General features: G+C 48.7%; 1 protein-coding gene across 11 annotated transcripts in view; it reads right to left on the reverse strand.

Moving 5' to 3' along the window:
* Positions 1–18,561, reverse strand: part of PCDH17 (protocadherin 17) — a 145,704-nt gene extending 127,143 nt beyond the window's left edge. For 9 of the 11 annotated variants that reach the window (XR_013985371.1, XM_081002941.1, XM_081002942.1 and 6 more), the window contains exon 1: positions 13,967–18,561. Coding sequence is in view for 10 of the 11 variants with exons in the window: in XM_081002941.1 (XP_080859067.1) it covers positions 13,967–16,567 (2,601 nt within the window). In the remaining variant the exon portion in view is untranslated. The remainder of the gene's footprint in view (positions 1–13,966) is intronic. The other 2 variants (XM_081002944.1, XM_081002943.1) reach the window with 1 other exon arrangement.
* Positions 18,562–20,175: the final 1,614 nt, after the last annotated feature.

Here is a 20,175-nt window from a genome sequence, read left to right on the forward strand (position 1 = left end):
TTTTTAAATCCAATTGTCAATTATGTCCCAGTGGGGGGGTTGGGGGGAGGGAGGTTAAAGTATATATCTACAAAGCAAGAGAGACTTTACAGCTTTGAAGACTTGCAATTGATTTTTAATGCACAGCTTCAGACACTACAAAGGCTGTTCTCCTCTGATAAAGACAGTAAACAAGAAATTGTCCTTTAAATGTTCCCTTTAATGTTTTTTTTTCTTTAATTAAAAATCAATCAAAATTGTGCAGCAATTTTGTTTTTAAGTTCAAGGTTTCTGACAGAGTTTTGTTTTTGTTTTTGTTTTGCACAATGAGAAGCGCCCAAGGTTGTTGCAGAGGCTGATAAATTCAGGAGTTGCAACCCTGGATTGATAGTCTGGAATCCTGGGCTGTTTACACTAAACTAGGCATGACTCAGGATGGAGCAGCCAAATTTGTTTATACACATGTCTACCCCATTCAAGTATAAAACAAGAAATAGATCGGGGGGGGGGGGCTATCCAGAAGCAAGCTCCATGCACACCACCCCTGAATTTTTGGGGGAGGAAGGTGGGATACAACATATATATCATTGTGGCTGCCTGTTGCTTCTGCCGGTGTGACTCTTGTTATGGCCAGTCACTCTGGGGTCACTAGGCGCTTCCTGTGGAAGCACAGAAGGTTCCAGAAGGGAGCAAGCCGCCATGATGCCAAAGAGTTGCAGGAAGCACCAAGGAGACTGGGTGAAGCTGAAGGAAGACCAAATGGTCGTTATTTGCCCTTTTTAGAATCACAGAATTGTAGAGTTGGAAGGGACCCCAAAGGTCATCTGGTCCAACCCCCTGCAATGCTGGACTCTTACAGTGAATGAACTTGTTGTTGCCCTCAATTGAAAGAAACAAATGCCAAATTTGCACATAATTCTGCCTCTACAACAATATTATTCTCAGGATATGGCCTGGGCTCACTAACCTGAGTCACCTACGGAGATAACTCGGGGTGCTCTCTCAGTTTATGCACCCCACCCCTTCTACTGGTGAAAGAGTTCCTTGTCGAAGGGGGGCAGGGGACAATTCCATTGTCAACATTTGCTTCCTTACATACTTGCTTACACAGTTGATATGAAACAGTGAAAAAACCTTTCCTCATCCTAGGACTTTCTATTTGTTTAAGCCTTAAATTAATATTTGATCGAAGCAGACTCTGAAATAATAAACTATATTGTTATCCCAGGATACCACAGAATGTGGTAACTCCACTGTGCAGAAGCGCAAATGAACTTTAAAATCTTGTGCTTTTTTACTTGTGTTTTCTGTTTTCTGCTAATGGTAGACATTACTTTTTTACTTTAAAAAAGTGCAGTGCTGCATTTTATCACTGGAAGCAGTTATTTTTAATAGAAATGCACCAAACAATAGAAATAACTCATTATTTTTTTAAAAAATTACTGAAACAAAATGATTTTTTAAAGTAACATCTAAATTATTTTAATGTATTCCATTCTTCTAATCAGACCAAAGCCTATTTATGTAGATTAGTTACATCTACAGTCTCAATTTATCCAACCTGTATTTATCCTTCGATCACAAAGCTTGTTAACTTAAATGGTCTTTTATTGTTATGATTCGTTTTCCCATAATTATGCAGTTTAACTGCCGGATTTTTTTCTGAATAAATATATGTAAACGCGCCAATCATATTCAGCCGTATTATGCTAGATGCTCAATGAACTGGAAGCAGCCATTTCAGTACAATAAAACTGCCTGGAAGTGTTCCAGGGCAGGGCCTGCAAATACCCGTAATCAACGCGTCAGAAGGACTAGAATGGGCAAAGGGAGGAAGGCTGGCACATGAATCTCAATAGATCGTCTGAAACATCGTCTGAAATTAATTTCGGGTGTCGATCACTCCAAGAGCAAAATGAAAATAATTTTTAGAGAACACAGATGCCTAATTTCTGCTGCACGGGCACGGCCTTTATCAACACATCTGAGTTCTTCAGTGCCGTGAAACAAGTTTCTTACACATCACCCATCTGCCACAAAGCCTTGGGATACTGACGGCTTTGAAGACTTACAAGACCACTTCCGTCCCCCTGAACCAAACCTTCCTGCATTCTCACTCTCCCACTGGCTTTCTGAAATCTTTGGGCTTGGGGGAGTGGGGAAAGCAACAGAAATCAATTTACCAGTATATCCCTCCCTCTTCCCTAGGCTAGATACCCCAGAACAGAGAAGGTGGCAAGCCCCTCTGTTAGTTTCCTGCCTTCTCTTTATGAAGCCACCTGAGCATGGCAGCTCAGGGTGTGACAAAGAAAGAGGGAAAGAGTTGAGCACAGTCCAGAACTGCAACCAATGAATTTAGCCAGCCAGAAGTCAATGATATTATCATTTCCAAATGGGGACAATGACTAATGTGAGGTAATACATCTAATTCACTTGGAGGTGGGTTTTCGTTTGTTTTTTGGTCTATTCTTTTAGTACCTCAATTGAGTATAGGGCAGACTGGGCCAATTAACAATAAAGCAGAAAGCTGGATATATTACATGTCTGAAAGCTAAAGGTAAAGGTAAAGGGACCCCTGACCATTAGGTCCAGCTGTGACTGACTCTGGGGTTGCAGCGCTCATCTCGCTTTATTGGCTGAGGGAGCCGGTGTACAGCTTCCAGGTCATGTGGCCAGCAGGACTAAGCCGCTTCTGGCGAACCAAAGCAGCGCACGGAAACGCCGTTTACCTTCCCACCGAAACGGTACCTATTTATCTGCTTGCACTTTGATGTGCTTTCAAACTGCTAGGTCGGCAGGAGCAGGGACCGAGCAATGGGAGCTCACCTCGTCATGGGGAATCGAACCTCTGACATTCTGATTGGCAAGTCCTAGGCTCTGTGGTTTAACCCACAGCACCACCCACATCCCGTCTGAAAGCTACTAGGATATAAATCCATCTGTGCGCCTTACCGATCTTATGCATAACCTAGAAATTCTAGAATTCTTCCTCTGTACCTCCCACAGCCCCACAGGTATATTCCACCTGCAGCAGCACAGGGGAGCAAGCCAGGGGCTCCCCTCGGACCCTCTTCACTGCACCCAATGTGTATTTTTAATAATAATTATAAATGATTAAAGGTCTACACATTTAAATTAGCATGCAACTAGCCCCTGTTCGCAAGATTTGTGAACTTCTGTGTCACCCTAAGATATGATATAATGCAGGAGAACAACTCACAAGTAACTTGGATCATAGCTAGCTACATTGAGAAGCCTAAATCCATTCCTATGTTTTCTGAAAAAGAAAGATCAGTGTAAGTTTTCCCCTTTAATTAAACAAGGCCAATGAAATACAGTAATGTTAATGAAAATGAGATTTAAAATTCAATCTTTTATGTGTCTACTCAGGAGCAAACTCCATCAAGTTCATTTGGACTTACTCTGCTGTATAAGTCTGCACCCTAAGAGGAGCAGCTGCCACAGAAGAGATTCAAGGCTCTTTCTGCAAACTATGTCAAAATTAGGGATGGGGAGAAATTTGATCAGTCCACATTTTAATTCAAACCTACCTCATTCACAATTCCCAAAACAATATGCAAACTGAAATGCAGGTGTACAAAAAGGATACAGTAGGGAGAAATGTACAAAAATGCATTGTATTAGGGGGGAATTCATGCAAAAATGTGTATATTAGGAGAAATGTGTGCATGCACACACACACACACACACACACACACAGCATATAAATGCTCATACAGACTTAAAACAAAATATCTCCAGCTGATGCAAAATTAGATCAAATTCAATTTAAGACTGGAGAAGTGAGAAACTGAGAGAAACTAAAATCGACAGATTTCTCCATTCCTTGTCAAAATGTCACTCCTCATAAAAGCACCTCCTGTTCTACCAAGCCGAAGATTCATAGCTATGGATAGACCTCTCCTCCCACTAACAGTGGAAATGGGTCCATTTATATTAATTTGGACATCTCCTGCATATACTGATTCGAATTTAAGACTAATCTCATTCTTAATTGACAGCACCACACACAAGTCCCTCCCTGCCACAGAGTATAGAGCCATGGGTGGCAATGGCACGCCCTACCACGGGCTTCTCTTTCCAAAGCTTACTAAAGCAAGAGGTGCTGACAAGGGCTGGCAGGCGTCAGATCCAACAATATCTAGGAGGCACTGCTTTGGCTACCAGGAAGCAGCCAGGGAAGCCAGGAACGGTGGGAACTACATTTTCTATGGTTCCTGTTGGCCCTGGTCACTGCTGCACACGCTGACAGCAGGGTGCAGGATCTGAAGCACCAGTGAAGAACCTCCAGCCCACCAGCCTAATTGGACATGACCCAGCAAAGAGCTAAATTGGGCCTGAGGGGACATTTCCCTCCAAACACATCCACCTGGCCCACACCAGACGTCATACATGACATTATGTAGGGGCAAGTAAAGAAGATGAGGTGGCAAATAAATCACTGAGATGCTGATTGTTTCTTGGCAGACGGGGCTGTCAGAGAGCTCCATGGGGACCATCTGCACTGATGAGGTTCTCAGCACTTTGAAGTCCATTTGCAAACTGCTTGTATTCAATCCTCTTGCAAACGAACAACAAAGGCACCCATCAGCTGATTGGCACTGAGAGCTATACCAGATCAAATAGCACACACTGGACAGATGCCCTGCACAAAGGCAAACCTAAGTTAGATGTTGCCAACCTAAAGCAAGAGCAGATCAATCCAAGGATCCTTCTTAGCACAGCTGACACCTTACATGGAGAAGTCAACCTATACAGAAAACTGTGGGTGCAAACGGATATGGATAGAATACCTACTGCAGCTAGATACAGTGGTACCTCGGGTTACATACACTTCAGGTTACAGACGCTTCAGGTTACACACTCCGCTAACCCAGAAATAGTACCTCGGGTTAAGAACTTTGCTTCAGGATGAGAACAGAAATCGTGCTCCAGCGGCATGGCAGCTGCAGGAGGCCCCATTAGCTAAAGTGGTGCTTCAGGTTAAGAACAGTTTCAGGTTAAGAACGGACCTCCAGAACGAATTAAGTACTTAACCCGAGGGACCACTGTATTGCACTATCCAAAGTGTTTCCCCCACAGAGTCTGTCTAATTTTGTTTGTTTGTTTACTGAATTTATATACTGCCCTATATCCAGAAGCCTCAGGGCGGTTCACAGAGTAAAAACAGTACATAAAACCACAAAATACATGATTAAAATAAAAACAACAACCCAATACCCCCCCCCCCGCAAAATACAGATGAACCTGCATACCTGGATACGCAAAAGGAATGCATGCTGCCTAGGACCACAACAACCAGTTTCTTCCCATATTGCTGGTCAGCCACACATGCTGTTGTGCCTGAGTATGCCTGAGTATCTCTGGTGCTTGGAAATAGTTTTACTGAATAACATTTTCAGCCCACAGAACTGCTCTTTATCTAGAGAACACCAATAGTGTCACCGTGGATTTAATGAAGGTGCTTTCATTTCAAATGCATCATTAATCCTCCATTCTCACAAAAGCAGTATGTCCCTTCTTGGCTTCTTATCTTGTAGCTTCACTATCAATGTTGCAACAATCTCCCTCAAACCATGGCAGCAATGAAACCCCTCCCAGCAATTGGTCGTGGTGCTGTGACACCTTGGAGGCTGCACATACATAACAGCTATGGGAAAATTGCTGAGTCTTGTTAAGGAGAAGGAAAAAGACAGGAGGACCTGCATGGATAGGTCAGGTAGCTAAGGAATGCAGATCATAAAGGAAGTGAGTTGAAGAATGAAGGGGTAAAGGCAAAAACATGTCTGAGAAAAACCACACTTAAGATCTAGAGAAGTGAGGCTGGATGGCACTGAAGAAGGATGGAGACAAGCAAGAGCTGGAGAAGCTTAGACACTGAGTTTCAGGATCCAATACCGTAATGTATTAGCTTGCCAAGAGTTGACAGTTGTGTAGAAGCTGGGATTCTGCCAGATCTGCCTTCTCATTGCAGCTACACTGTGACACTTGCAGTCCAAAGCAGGCTGTGGGAGTCAAGGGGAAGTAGGGTAGAGAACTGAATTGGACATCTTGATTTGAACGGACCATCTGTCATTCACTGCAAACTTCTAGTATGCATACTTTCAAAGTTCTCAAACTCTGAGGGTTCCTCGGTTAACACAATGGGAAAATCTATTTAAGCCTTCAGCACATAGTCCTCAGAGTCAATCTCCAGAACCAATTTTCCCCTCCAGGAAGGCTGGCTTTCCAATTCCCCATCTGCAAAGTATAAGAAAAGGGAAACTAAAGTGCAGTCCCAACTGGGTTATTGTGGGCAGCCAAAATGGGTTCAGACTGAAGACCTGATGGAGAGGTCTGCTCTAATGGTTTCTAAAGCAACTGGTCAGGAAGCCAGGATAGGTGGTCTTTGAGAAAGAGTGAAGTGTTTTGGCTTGGCGAAGTGGGCTTTGTCATGGTGATCTACAACTTGTGCAAGCTGGGCTTAGCAGGCTTCATTTAGGGCTAGACATGGTATTATATTAAATGCAAGATCACACTGAATGTACTGGTATTTTTGTGTGTTTTAAGCAGGAGCCATGGGGAGCCTCCTTCAGGACGGGGACTGAAGAGAGGGAGTTATTCCTCCCCCCCCCCATAAAGCACAGCTTCCCTCCCACAGCAAATAGCTGCTTCCTGATCATATCCTTACCCTTGTGGCTGATTTTTAAAATATACATTAAAAGGATCATTTATTTGACATAATTTATAGTTGCCCGCTTAAAATATACTGACAATTCTTTGTAAAGCATCTATTCCAGATCTGAGGCTTCTCAGTACAATTTCTGGATAGTGATGGACTTTGCTAAAAAAAACCAAGAAATCTCAAGTTCAAATCTTGTCTTTGACATAAAATCACTGGGTGGCTTAACACAGATCCCTGGCCTGGTTCAGACAATCACAACACAAGAACCACAGCTGAGGGGGTTGGGAATGAGCTGCGGAAAGACTTGGATTCAGGTACTTCCTTTCCTCTCTGCTAGAGGAGCAGCTTAAAAGCTGCACATTGCACCCAAACTTAGGGAACTGTGGTTTCTTCTTACCAAAATTAGTTTAAACAAACCACAACCAGTGGGAGAGATGAGAAGCAGGGCTCATTCCATCAGCTCTGCAAGAAAGACCAGCTCATCAGGCACTTCCTGCCCTTGAGCAGTTTATATGGCAGCTGAGATAGCATTTACAAATGTATACAGTCATTCTGAATGTTCTTTATATAGACTGTTTCTGAGAAGGTCTGACTATCGTATTTGGGTGAAATATTGTTTCAACGAACCCCTTCTGTTCTTGGAAGCCAGAACAAGGATTTTCACTAGCGCAGTGGAGCTTTCCCCCCTTTGCTCCCCCAAATCTACTTGGGGGGGTTGCAACAACCCCCAAACAGCATGCGAGGGAATGAGAGGGGAGGATGATCCATCAGTGAGGCGGAAATGCAGGGGCTGACGGAACAATCTCCTTGCCGCTACACTGAATTCCACTTGTATTATTTGGTCCCATGCAGTCTTCATAGTAATTACAACAAAATGGTGATACTATGCAATCCTCCTAAGCTTGCATACTGAAAGAGGGGAAATCTGTGGTCCTCCAGCTGCCACCAGCCCCAAGCAGAATAGTACAATTCTTGCACTGAATATGGAAGTCACATTAAAACATCTGGGCCTGACTTCTGAGGAAACCTCCTTCAGCACATGCTGCATGAGTTCTGGGACACAGGCCCTCATTATTTATTTTTCAAAACAGGACTATCAGCCAGAGATCCAGGCAGCTAGTGAATTTCATTAACTCCTGTTACCTGAAAAGTGCTACACACATGAAGGATGAAAACAAAATTAAGAAGTATGTGGCAAATTTAGTAGTGGATTTTTCAGTGTGTAACATAAACACAGCATCTTAAAAAAGAGGAATTCTCCCCCTTTCCTGTTGCTGTGTCCTCAGGCTCTATTAAGCCTTCTCAGAACAGGCACACTGAAGTTTCTAACAGCAAGCAATGCAACAATAGCACATATAGATGAACAGCATGAACACAGCTTATGGGTTTTTTCTTCCCCCCCGAAGTCTCTTCTCTTCTCAGATGCTACTAGGGACACCTGGTGATGAGGTTGCATTGGGATTTGACAGTAATCTGTCAGCACATCGTAAACATCAGGTGCCTGGAAGTATTATGAACGATCTGTACTTTATCTTAAAATTTTACAGGACTGCCTACCACAGCAAACCGTGGTGATTCTCAGCTTGAGAGTTTCTTGCAAAATGGCCTTTTTTGTTGCCACTGCTCAATAAAAATCTGCAGCCGTGGTTCTCTTATTCTGTCTCCACTCTTGCTATATTTACAAATCTCTCCGCACCAGATCACAAGTACAATCGTAAATATTCTCTATGATCATCAGCACGACTTGCATATGTAGATAGTTTTCAATGCTGCTGTCATGTCACTTTAAAGAACCTATATCTGCTGCTTTCCCTTTATCCATCAACTCTTTCATCTTTCTGAAAATGTAGAGAAAAAAAAAGAGTGGCTTGTTTGCCAGAAGTAAAAAAACACACCCCAAAAACAAGCCTTTTGTGTGTGACTGTTAGCATGAAATTACTGCACTTATCCACACAACTTTTCTTCTTCTGATTTTACATGCAAGGATGCTTATATCTGAAAGAAACAGAACAAATCCCTGTTTGCCTTACTTAAGTGACTTGGGTCTGTATAAGAACTTAAGAACTGTCCAGCAGGTTCAGATGAAGGTTACAAACAGGAAACAACAGGGCGGGGGGAATCAGTTAAAATTAGCCATGTAATGAGAAAAGCTTACACATAATATGCCTTCTGGATTTTATTTTTTGAGTATTCATCAAGCCCTGCACATCCAACTGGGAGAGGGCCTAAAGGATGTAAGGAGTCCGGCGGTCCTGAAGGACCCAAGTTGTTAAGGGTTTTGTAGAATAATGCAAGAACCCTGAACTTGGGGAAGTCACTCTCTCCCCAGCCTCCTCAGCCCAGAGTAACCTCACAATAATAGGAGTACGTAATACTATATTACACATCCAAAATAAGGGTGAGTTGAAGCTCTACTTTTTCTCACATGCAATCCCCTCTGGATTACCTGAACATGAAAACCAGCCACCATGGATCATTCCCTCTTAGAGCCAGTTCCCTAACCAAGAAAGGTTCACCCTTGCTAGGATTCCTGTTTCTGTGGGAGCTTGTTCTAAAAGGGGTGGAAATGGATCAGAACTCCTCGCTCCTGCAATTGCCATGTTGTGCTGCCTTTTAGATTTCATGATTTATAACACAATAACTGTTCCAGATGCATAGTATTACAAAATGTAGTCTGTTCTGCAATCATGCAAAAAGGAAATAAACACCCAGAGAGTTTTACTAGTAGATCTGGGGGGGGGGGGGGTTTAACAGTTTGTTCTGAAGACTAAAAAGCATGGAGATTTAAAGAGTTCACAGTTACAAATGTATGGGGGTAAGGGATTGGGGTTCCCTTTTTAAAACACATCCCAAAAAACATTTGAACTATTTTAGCACTTTGGCTGTTGTGGTTCTTACTGAAATTTGAATTTGAGGTATCAACATCAGGTGCACTGATAACTTTCTACACTTGGATTATTTGCCACTGTGAAAAGAAAAAGACACAGAAATCCAACACATCAGTTACTTTTCCTTGTGCAGGGAGATTTTTATTTTTCCCCATGGGAAAGAATTCAAACATGAGATTCCTCCACCTGCAGCCTGATGTGATATAGTCCCAGAAAAGCTGTACTGTACCATATGACTGCGACACTTGTGTAGGAAAGGTGAAGAGCCAGGAAATAACGCAGTCGCTTCCTTTTAAAGCCCATGCTATTTGAGGGAAAGAGTATTATTTCACGCTAGCGCCAGCATCTTGAGGCATCCTGGCCTGCTGAGACTATGTGGGTCAAGATTCGTATTCATTTCTGAGGAAGTATTTTTATTTAACTCCCTTAACCTGGGTTTCTAGCACTGGTCCATCTGTACCATTGCATGAAATGGAGCAATTCAACGAGCCTTTCCCTATCCTAGCATTTTCAAGCCAAAAATGGAGGAAAGTGACATTTCTGCCCAAGAAAAGACAGGGGAAGCTTCACAGGAGGTATTTAAGCAGGGGCTGGATGGCCAACTGCAGCTCCCACACAGAACATGAGGCTGGAGCAGAAGCTCTAAGATTCTGTCCTAAGCTCCAGGATGGAGGTTTCCATTACTAGCTGCAGATTGGAAGTAGCTCCTCAAGGAGCCTCATACTCACAACCCACAGAAATCAGTCACCTACCACTTGATTCAAATATATTTTTTGAGAACATGTAACACCAGGGGCACTATTACTTATGGCCTAAACCTTGGGGCCCCTGATTTTCCCAGGTGGAAAAAAAGGAGGGAAAATTTAGTCTGCTGACTCCATAATCCCCTCTGCCACACCATGTTACAGATCCTGCAGTTAGTTCCCATCCATGGTTAGCATTTAATTACATATATACAGAAACCACAGAACACCTTTTTAAGGGAGGAAATTCCTCTTTCCGTTTTATATAAATTTCAGGACAAAAAGATATTATGCAGTATTACAATGTAAAAAAGGAAAACAAGTCATGTTTGCCAACTGGGATTTTACACTACATTAAAATCTTTAATGATTCAGCACCATCAATACATGTGTTATTTGCTCTAGATGGATAATTACATGGTTTTAGCAAAATATAATTCTCTAAGATTTAAGTAACTATTACACTAGATAAAAATGGTTTTGGAGAGGGTGGGTTTTAGAGGGCTTGGTATTCTAATTACTCCATTTTACATTTTTAAGACAGACATGATCTAGACAAATGCCACTAGGAAAAAAAATATCCATTTTAAATGCATGAATTATAAATCAAATTACCTTCCGTTATGCCCTAACCTGATATTCTTCCTCCAAGTGTCACTTTTTGTTAAAATCAATTTCAAATTTTGAGTATTGCTCAGCTCACCTAATTGATAGCAACACACATTCATGATAAGCATAAAACGAAATTGTTTCTGTAATACAACTCAATAGTGGGAATTGAAGAATCGTTCACAGTGACCTTGCAAGGGGGTTTGCAGTTATTAAAAGACATAACTCTGCTGGATCAGTGACTGCAGTATTTGGGCCTAAGGCTTGCCAGATATCAGCACCCCAGCCTCAGCAGAGCAATTGGAGATTAGTCCATCATAATGACGTACCAGGGAAGTGTGGATGGCAACCTATTATATGGGCGGGGGGGCATGCTGGAGGCCCACAGGATTCCTTTTGGTGGAGACAGCTTCTGCTCTCCCCTCAAGATTGGTTCCAAGAGCCGCACTCCCCACCCCCAGAAATGAACAACAGCCTAGTCACCTACATAGGAACTTGAAACATGAGCCATTCAGCGACACCATTCGAGTGGGAGTTCAAAATGTGTATGGGCACATTTTGTGTTCTGTTTCTTGGTGACACTGGAGTGTGACGAAGTGTAACTTGCAGCAGGACAGAATGTAGGGGAGTGGCCTTCTGAAGCCCAATTCCACACATGTTTACTCAGAAATAAATCCCCTTAATGTCAATGGATCTTACTCCATGTATGTTTGCATAGGATTGCTGCGAGCGGCAGAAAGACAAAAAAGAGCAGCAACCTTAAGTATATGAAATCATGCAGAAATGAAAATCTCAAACCCATTATAATTTCTTTTCAGTGCACCAAGAGCAAGAGAGCAACTTTCCCCATTAAGCCTGGAACATAAATGAGTCTCTGTCACTTCTGATACACTTAGATCATTCCCCTGTGACTCAGAAAAGCATATTAGAAGCAACCCGGGACAAAACATACGACACTGGCAACGTGTTTAGCAGCCATTATCCAGAGCCTGCACAAGGTTGTTTTGTCATAGGCAAACATCATTCCACAACTACCACTATTTGTACACAGAAGAAAACAAACCCAGGTCAAGTCCTGTTCCATAGGGCTTAGACCCAATCTACTCATCATGCAGAATAAATGAAGGGGTGGAACTTTGCAATGTACCGCTTCAAATTTTAGGTGAGGGTGGGTCATGCTTTTTATACTCCCTGCATGTAATAGACCAGCACATCAACAAGAGCTGAATCCCAATGTATATAGTATTTTACTACCATGCAGAGAGCTTGCATAAAACAGTGTTTGAAAAAATATGACACCCCCCCACTTGCAAACCGAAGTGGAACAATCTAGAATGCAACCACTTCATCCTGAATTAGGTGTAGATTGAGACACACCCCAGTGAAGTCCTCAGGTTTCAGCAAAACTGAGCTTAAACGTAAGCCTCCTGGCCCAGGCTATTGAGATGCCATCTATAGCCCACTGGCTCGACAACAGCCCTCTGAAATAAGAAGGGCATGATTTTGAAATACTGAGACCCTGGGAGATGACTTCCATAGCATCATTATTCCAAACTAATGATCTTCCTCCTTGAAGAAAATGATTTCCTTCTCTGAATTAAAACCAATAACCAATGCACAACATTCCACCCTCGTTTGCAAGTAAAGAGATGAGTGGCATGCAACCCACCCCAAGTTGAGCATGTTTAAATTAGTCATTACAGGTAGACAGTTGTGCATGTGCTTCAGTCTCTACTAGACTTTAAAAGTAATTAATTTTGGCTGGATCATTGCCATTCCACAAACATCTGCCATCAGTTTCAGGTAAAAGCATAATGTAGCCCCACATGTACTTGCACCATAAAAATTAAACCATTTCAGAGCAGATTTACACATACATGTATGCTACTAGACAGTTCAGCGGTGCAACCCTTGATAAATGCTGGCTGAATGGATGAACTGACTCCACTGAAAAGCACTATAGTCAAGAGAATGTACAATATTAAAATGTTATCCATTGTATTCAAACTCTGATGGTCCATTCATACATGCAAGTCACCATTTGATTTGCTGCCATCAAATGAGGAGCACGCATGCCTGTAGAGTCAGCCTGAAGTCCTTGGCTACAAGGCAAAAATCAAAATGTCGATTCATGCCAAGAATAAATATTGTGCTTTCACTTCCTTTTTATTTATTTGTTTGTATATTTGAATCCCATGAAGTGGAGCTAAACATATAAATTAAACATATATGCAGCTAAACATATATTCTCAATCCAGTTGAAGTTAAGCACAATCTGAGCCAACGGGGGGGGGGGGGTAACGGCACGTGGCTAAAACCTTTTCTGTGGAATTTCAAAGTGTTTAACTTTCATCAGATAGTAGCAATCTAGCAAATCTCACTGCAGAATTTATGTCTCTTTTAACTGCTTAGTTCTTTTGGTAATGAAGAAAAAGTGGCAAGGGCACACAGTACTCTTATGTCAAAAAAAAATATTATGTGTACAGTATATCTCTGTGTACAGATATATTTAATATGACATTCTAAACATGAAAACATACATTTGCAAACAGAATTCACCTTGACATACACGAATGGAGAGCTACATACACTGCATCTGCAAATTTCCTCAAATCAAACCCCATATGTGTAGATATATTTTTTATTAAACTGAACAATATCTACCATCTCCACTTAGTAGCTTGGGATGGGCCTACCCATTTTCCCTGGGAATATTACAGTGAAACCTCAGAGAAAGCACCTCTGCTGGCCAATTTCCAGTTCTGAGAAACCTGATCAAACATAGCGGTTCTAGGTCTAAATGTGCACCAGTTTCACAGTACCGTAATGCTTCATTGGTGTGCCATTTTTTATTTTTTTTTATTTTGCTGACCTAACTTCCAATCAACCTGCTACCAATGAACTGAAACAAGAATCAGGCCCAAATGCGGGCAGGTTTTTGAACCCTGAGCCAACCCATCTTGGGGGATGCCTGGAGAGAGGCCTCTCAGCAGGTTTCACTGCAGACCTAAAATGCAACTGGGCAGTGAGGGAGTTTCGGGTGATTTCTAAAAGTCTCCTACCTGAATTATGGACATCCGGCTCGGGGGAGCCTCACTGACGTTAGTCCCTTGCCCTGTGAAGCTGGTGTGGCACCCCACATGGCCCTGCGGCACAGTCAGGTTGTTGGAGGCAGGTTTCAGGTACATCACCTCTGACCTGGGCGAGCTCAGGGGCAGCCGGGTCTGGTAGTCAAAGTACATGGGGGACGTGGCCAAGGAGGGGCTGCTGACCACGTTCATGACATTGAGGGGCCCCCGGCTGTCCTCCCCTTCACTGGGCACGAGCATAATGTCGTTCTTGCTAATCTTCTTCTTCTTGCCCTTGCTCCCGCCGCTGCCTCCTCCCCCACCTCCGCCACCACCCCCTCCACCCAGCTGGGGGTGGCTGTACTCAGCAATGCGGCAGTTGTAGGTGCGGATCTCCTTGTTCTCCCGCTTGCACTTCACGGCAATGGTGATCATGGCAGCCAGGAGGATGATGGAAACGGTGCTCAGGGTGACGATCAGAGGCAGGGACAGGTCCCAGTGGGGGCGCCTGTGCTGCTCGCCATTCACCTGGGGCTCACCTGCTTCAGGCAGAGGTCCAGCCAAGGCCCGCACAATCAGCTTGGCCACTGCGGAAAGGCTGGGCTTTCCGTGGTCACTGACCTTGACCACCAGCTCAGCCACAGGGCTCAGCTCTTCCCAGTAAGGGTGCAGTGTGCGGATCTCCCCACTGGTTGGGTCCATCTCAAAGAGGTGCTCCTCATTGCCTTCCACAATCTCGTAGGTGAGGCGCCCACTTTCCCCAAAATCGCTGTCCATGGCACGGACAGTGCCCACGGGATACCCAACGCCAGCGTTCCGCGGGACCTGGAGCTCGGCGGTGTCATTGATGAGGGCTGGCAAGACAATGAGAGGAGCGTTGTCGTTGACATCGAGGACAGTGACGCGGACGGTGGCGTTGCTCTCTCGGTGGGGGGAGCCAGAGTCTTTGGCCAACACATGGAACTCAAAGTGCTTGGTCTGCTCGTAGTTGAAGCTACGCAAGGCATAGATGGCGCCATTGGTGGGGTTGACGGAGACATAGGTGTAGATGGAGACGTCACCCACGTGCCCTGGCAGGATGGAGTAGGACACTGTGCCGTTCTGCCCCAGGTCTGGGTCCCTGGCCAGCACAGAGCCCAGGTACTCCCCGGGGATGTTGTTCTCAGGGACCTGCAGCACGTAGAGACTCTTACTGAAGCGGGGAGGGTTGTCATTCTCATCCAGGATCCTGACGGAGAAGGATTTGGTGGAGTTGAGGGGAGGGCTGCCCCCGTCTCTCGCCAGGATGGTGACGTTGTACTCGTCCTGCACTTCTCTGTCCAAAGGCCGGTCTGTCACCACGGTGTACAAGTTGTCATAGTTCTCCTCCAGGGCGAAGGGCACGGCCCCGTCCCCGCCGCTGCCATCCCCTTGCACCCGGCACTGCAGCTGCCCGTTCTTGCCCGAGTCACGATCCGTCACTCTCACCAGGGCGATAACGGTGCCGGGAGGAGCCGCCTCGCTCAGAGCCCCTTGGCGCACCGAGACGAAGCCGATGGTGGGCGCGTTGTCGTTGCGGTCGACGAGGCGCACGGTGACTTTGCAGTGGGCCGGGATGGGGTTGGGCCCCAGGTCGCGCGCCTGCACGTCGATCTCAACGAGGCCGCCCTCCTCGTAGTCCAGGTTGCCCTTGACGCGGATCAGGCCCGTCTGCGGGTCGATGCTGAAGAGCTCGCGGACCCGCTCGGGCGCGTAGCCGCTGAACGAGTAGAGCACCTCGCCGTTGGTGCCCTCGTCGGCGTCGGTGGCGTTGAGGTCGATGACGGCCGTGCCCAGCGGCGCGTTTTCGGGCAGCTCCACCACGTAGGAGGCGGCCTCGAAGACGGGGCTGTTGTCGTTGGAGTCGATGAGGCGCACGTTGAGCTGCACGGTGCCCGAGCGCGGAGGGTCGCCGCCGTCGAGCGCCGTCAGCACCAGCGTGTGGTGGCTCTGCTCCTCGCGGTCGAGCGGCTTCTGCACCACCAGCTCGGGGAACTTGGTGCCGTCGCCGCGGGCCTTGACGTCGAGCGAGAAGAGGCCGTAGTCGTCGCGGGTGAGCACGTAGGTGCGCAGCCCGTTCTCGCCGGCGTCCGGGTCGTGGGCGCTGGCCAGCGGGAAGCGGGTGCCCGGCGCCGCGTTCTCGGAGATGTCCAGGTCCACCTGGTCCGACGGGAAGGCGGGCGCGTTGTCGTTCAGGTCCTGGATCTCCACCTTGATCATGCAGATCTCCTGGTCGTTGGCGAAAACCTCGAGCGACAGCTGACACTTGGCGCTCCGCCGGCACAGCGCCTCGCGGTCCAGGCGCTGCTTGGTGTACAGCAAGCCGCTCTCGCCGTCCACGTCCAGCAGGTGCGGCGCCGAGTTCTCCAGCACGCGGAAGGTGGACTTGGCGCCGCGGGCGCGCTCCAGGGACGGCAACCCGCCGCCCGCGCCGGGCTGCAGCCGGGCATCGCGGCCGATGTTGCCGATCACCGTGCCGGCGCCCTGCTCCTCGGGCACCGAGTAGTTCAGGTTCTTGAGCGTTAGGGCAGGCAGAGCCCAGCACAGCAGCAAGGAGCAGGCCGAAAGGGGCCACATCCCCGGGCGCGCCCACCAAGCCCCCTGACGAGGCCGCCCGCTCTGCCGTCGCTCCCCGCGGCCGGGAGTCGCGCCCGCCGCCTCGCTGCGCCCCGGCTCGCCGCCGCCGCCGCCGCCTCGCTCAAGTTCCAGGACCTGTTGCTCGCCAAGATCCGCGCAGACCCGCCAGCCCCACCATGGAGGCAGCGCGCGGGCGGGCGGGTCCCCCTTGCCGCGTCCAACTTCGGGGTGCGGGGCGCGAGCGGGGCGGAGAGAATAATTCAGAACCACGCAGCTTCTTTTCTGGACCCGAAGCAGAAATCTCCTCAAATGCAGGGACTTGAGGGCGAGAGGGCGCGCGTGTTCTCACGGAAGCGCTTCCTCGCTCCAAGGCGCCTGGCCCAGAAGCGCAGCCCCGCCAGCGCGGCCAGGGAGGGGCGAGCAGCCGCCGGGCGGGGAGGGGGCCGCAGTCGCTCGGCCAAGACTTGCGGGGGGGGGGGCGGGGAAGCGACGCCTGACGGCTCCGGCTGCCGGGTTTCCTCAGCGAGCCTCTTGCTGCAGTCGCCGATGAAATCTCGCCGGCTGCGCCGCTGCCGAGCGCCGCATCTCTCAGGCTGGACCCGCCGCCGCTTGGCCGCCTCCTGCGGCGCCAGAAATAATGTTCTCAGTCGGAGGGGTGGCAAAGCGCGGTGTCCAAAAGGCCCCCGATAGAGCCGGGTCTCTGCAGGTTTGTAAGTCCTACACACCAGATCCTCCTCCGGGAGGAAGGGGGAGAGAGAGATGATTCAGAGCCCGCCAGAGCCGCTCCTCCTCCGGATTTGCAGTGGGTCTCTCGGCAAAACGAGACGGGGAGGGGGGGTCAGTTAAAAAAAGAAAAAATCGGCCGCCGGCCCCGTCAGAGGCACGCCGGGGGTTGCTGCGCCTGGGAGATCGGGAGGAGCCGCCGCCGCCGCCGCTGCTCGTGGCGCCGCCGCCGCCGCCACCGCGACGAGCCCCTCGCCCGCCCGCCTCTCGCTGCTGCCTCTGTGCGTGTCTGCGAGAGCTCTGCACTTTCCTCGCTGCAGTTTAATTTCAGTTTGCCTGCCTCGCTCTCTGTCTTGGCCGTCAAGAGGAAATCAACAGGCAACTCATGGCTGGGCGCATAGAATGGAAGGGGGGAGGGGGGAAGCGAGAGGTGGGCGCTGTGTGTGTGTGTGTGTGTGTGTGTGAGAGAGAGAGAGAGAGAGAGAGAGAGAGAGAGACACGCACACACGAAGTCTCTCCCTAAAAGGGAAAACAGCCTTTGCATTCACGAGGCAGCGCCTTCAATCGCCCCTCTTTTCTTCCTCGCGCCTCCATCTCCTCCCCACCGCAAATGCCACTTTTGTCCTCTTCACCGAGTAGAGCTCACACAGCTTGGCTAAAAAAAATATTTTCGAATCCTTTTATTAAAAAAAAAATGATCTCAGAAACTGGGAGGGAAAATCATGAGGCTGCAGCAGCCAGCAGCTTCGGTGCATTTTCACAAGCTTTTTAAAGAAATACGTGTCTGTGGAGCGACAGCAAAATGGGGAGAGATTTGGGGTGGAGTTGGCTGGCGGGAGGGGGGGGTTATTGCTGGTGGATGAAGGGTCTTTAAAACAAACACACACACAACTCCCTCCCTTGGACGGGATGTCAGGATTTCACAGAACAGTCTTTACTCTCTCCCGGCTGTCGTCCATGGAAGCCAGAGCCAGAACTGCAGGTGTTTCGAAGCGTCTGGATGAGTCAAAGCTCGCCGAGCAAAAACAGAAAGCACAGAGCACCCAGTCAGTAGCGCCTCACGTTGCTCCGGGGCAGGCGAGAGTTGCAGCTTCCAGGGCTCTGGACACCCAAGACACCCCCCCCCCCCCGGCAGTCCGGGCTGGAGGATGCAATTCTACAGTCTCAGAAGCGCCGAGTGGGAGCAGGAAAAGAGGCTGCTTTTAAAAATAATGCCATTTGTTGCAATCCACGCAGAGCTGGGGGGAGCCCAGGTGTGGGGAGGGTGCTGGCCTCGGACCCACTTCTGCTCGCCTCGGCCCCTGGAGGTTGAAGGAGGGTCCGAGAGGGCGAGAATCAGCCTGGAATCCCCACCCCCACCCCCGCTGCTTTTGGATGCAAGGTTGCTGTGCCCCCTTGTTTTCCCGGGTATCACGTGTGATAGAAACACCCAGAGTTCAGATGGAGTGGTGGGGGGCGGGAGAGAAACACGCCGCACGCTCGCACTGCGCACACGCGCTGTCTGAAAAGCACAGCTCTGGCAAGTTTCGGCACTGCTCGGATGGACGTGAGAAGCAGTTGTCTTCTCTTGCTGTTATTTTGTATCTCTATGTAAGTCCTGAGGAGGATCGACGAGCCAGGAGCGAATCCTGCAATCCGCTGGAAGGCGAAGGCTGCTTCGGTCGCTTCCCACGCCTGAAAGCAAAAAATCCTCTCGCGGGTGGGTCAGTGGGTCAAGCCCCACGCGCAGCAGGAGGGCGCGCGGAGCCCGCAGCGAGCAAATCCATCCCGCTTCGATCCCGCAGCAGGTAACGGCTGGGAAGACCGGAGGCAGATGCAACAGTTGGATGTAGCCAAGGAAGAGGAGGCGGCTCGGCAGGGGCGCCTCCCCCTCCTCCCTTTCTGCAGCATTCGCCGGATGCAGCAGCCGCCGCCGCGCAGCCCCGCGCTCGCTCCCTCGCTCTCTCGCGGGCTCCCGCCTCCGTCTTGCCGACTGACTCTATTCACCTCACGCCGCCGCTTAAACATTGATACTAATTTCTCGCCAGCCAATGGCGGAGGAGGCCGAGGGGCCGGCCTCCAATGAGGGGCGAGTGCCGGGCTGCCGCGGGGCGGGGCCAGAACCCCCCGGGCTCCGCTGTCATTGAGGAGAAGGGAGTCGGAGGGGAGAAGCGGGAGCGGAAAGCGGGACGGGGCGCCGCCGCCTCTTTCGCGTGCGCGGGCGACGCGGCGTCTCCTTCTGCTCCGGGGGCCTTTTCTAGGGGGTGCGTTCTCGGGGGGGGGGGTGCGCCTCACGGTGTATGCAGCTCCCCCTCCCTTTCGCAGGGTCCACGTGCAGCCAGATTCGTCCACGTTCGCCTCCGTTTTGTTTAATCCGGATTTGCCATTTCCAAGAAACGCATGAGAAAACACAACGCAAACCTGTTGCCAGTTTGCAGCGAGCAGCACCCCATTGGGCATCTCTCGACAACACCCCTTGCCATCTTTCTTGACTGATGGCTGTTGCAAAATAAGGGGGGGGGGGAGTGAGGTTCCCACGGGTCCTTCTGCCCCCAGCCTAGGGGAAGGTATACTGGCCTGCCCACGCCCTGCAAGGCGTCCTTTGGATGAGGCTGGGGTGGAGGGGACTCGCGGAGCTCCGCAATCGCTCCCTTGAGAAGCTGCGCGATTCAGGCAGTCGCGCATTGGACGCGAGAGTGGCGCTATGGGAAGCACCTTTGGAGAAGGTAGCGGAGAGGTCACTGAACTACTCGCAAGGCTGCCAGCGCACCTCGGTCACCCTTTTGCAAAAGCGCAACAAGGCAAAGATGATCCGATTCAGTCCCGCGCAAAGGGGCGGCACATAAACGCATCCAAAGTCCCCTTTCTCCACTACTCAAAGAGCGCAATTTGTACCAAGCCAACCC

The sequence above is a fragment of the Podarcis pityusensis genome (genome assembly GCF_964106645.2).
Source record: "Podarcis pityusensis genome assembly, chromosome: 4".
In the NCBI taxonomy this organism is placed as follows: domain Eukaryota; kingdom Metazoa; phylum Chordata; class Lepidosauria; order Squamata; family Lacertidae; genus Podarcis; species Podarcis pityusensis.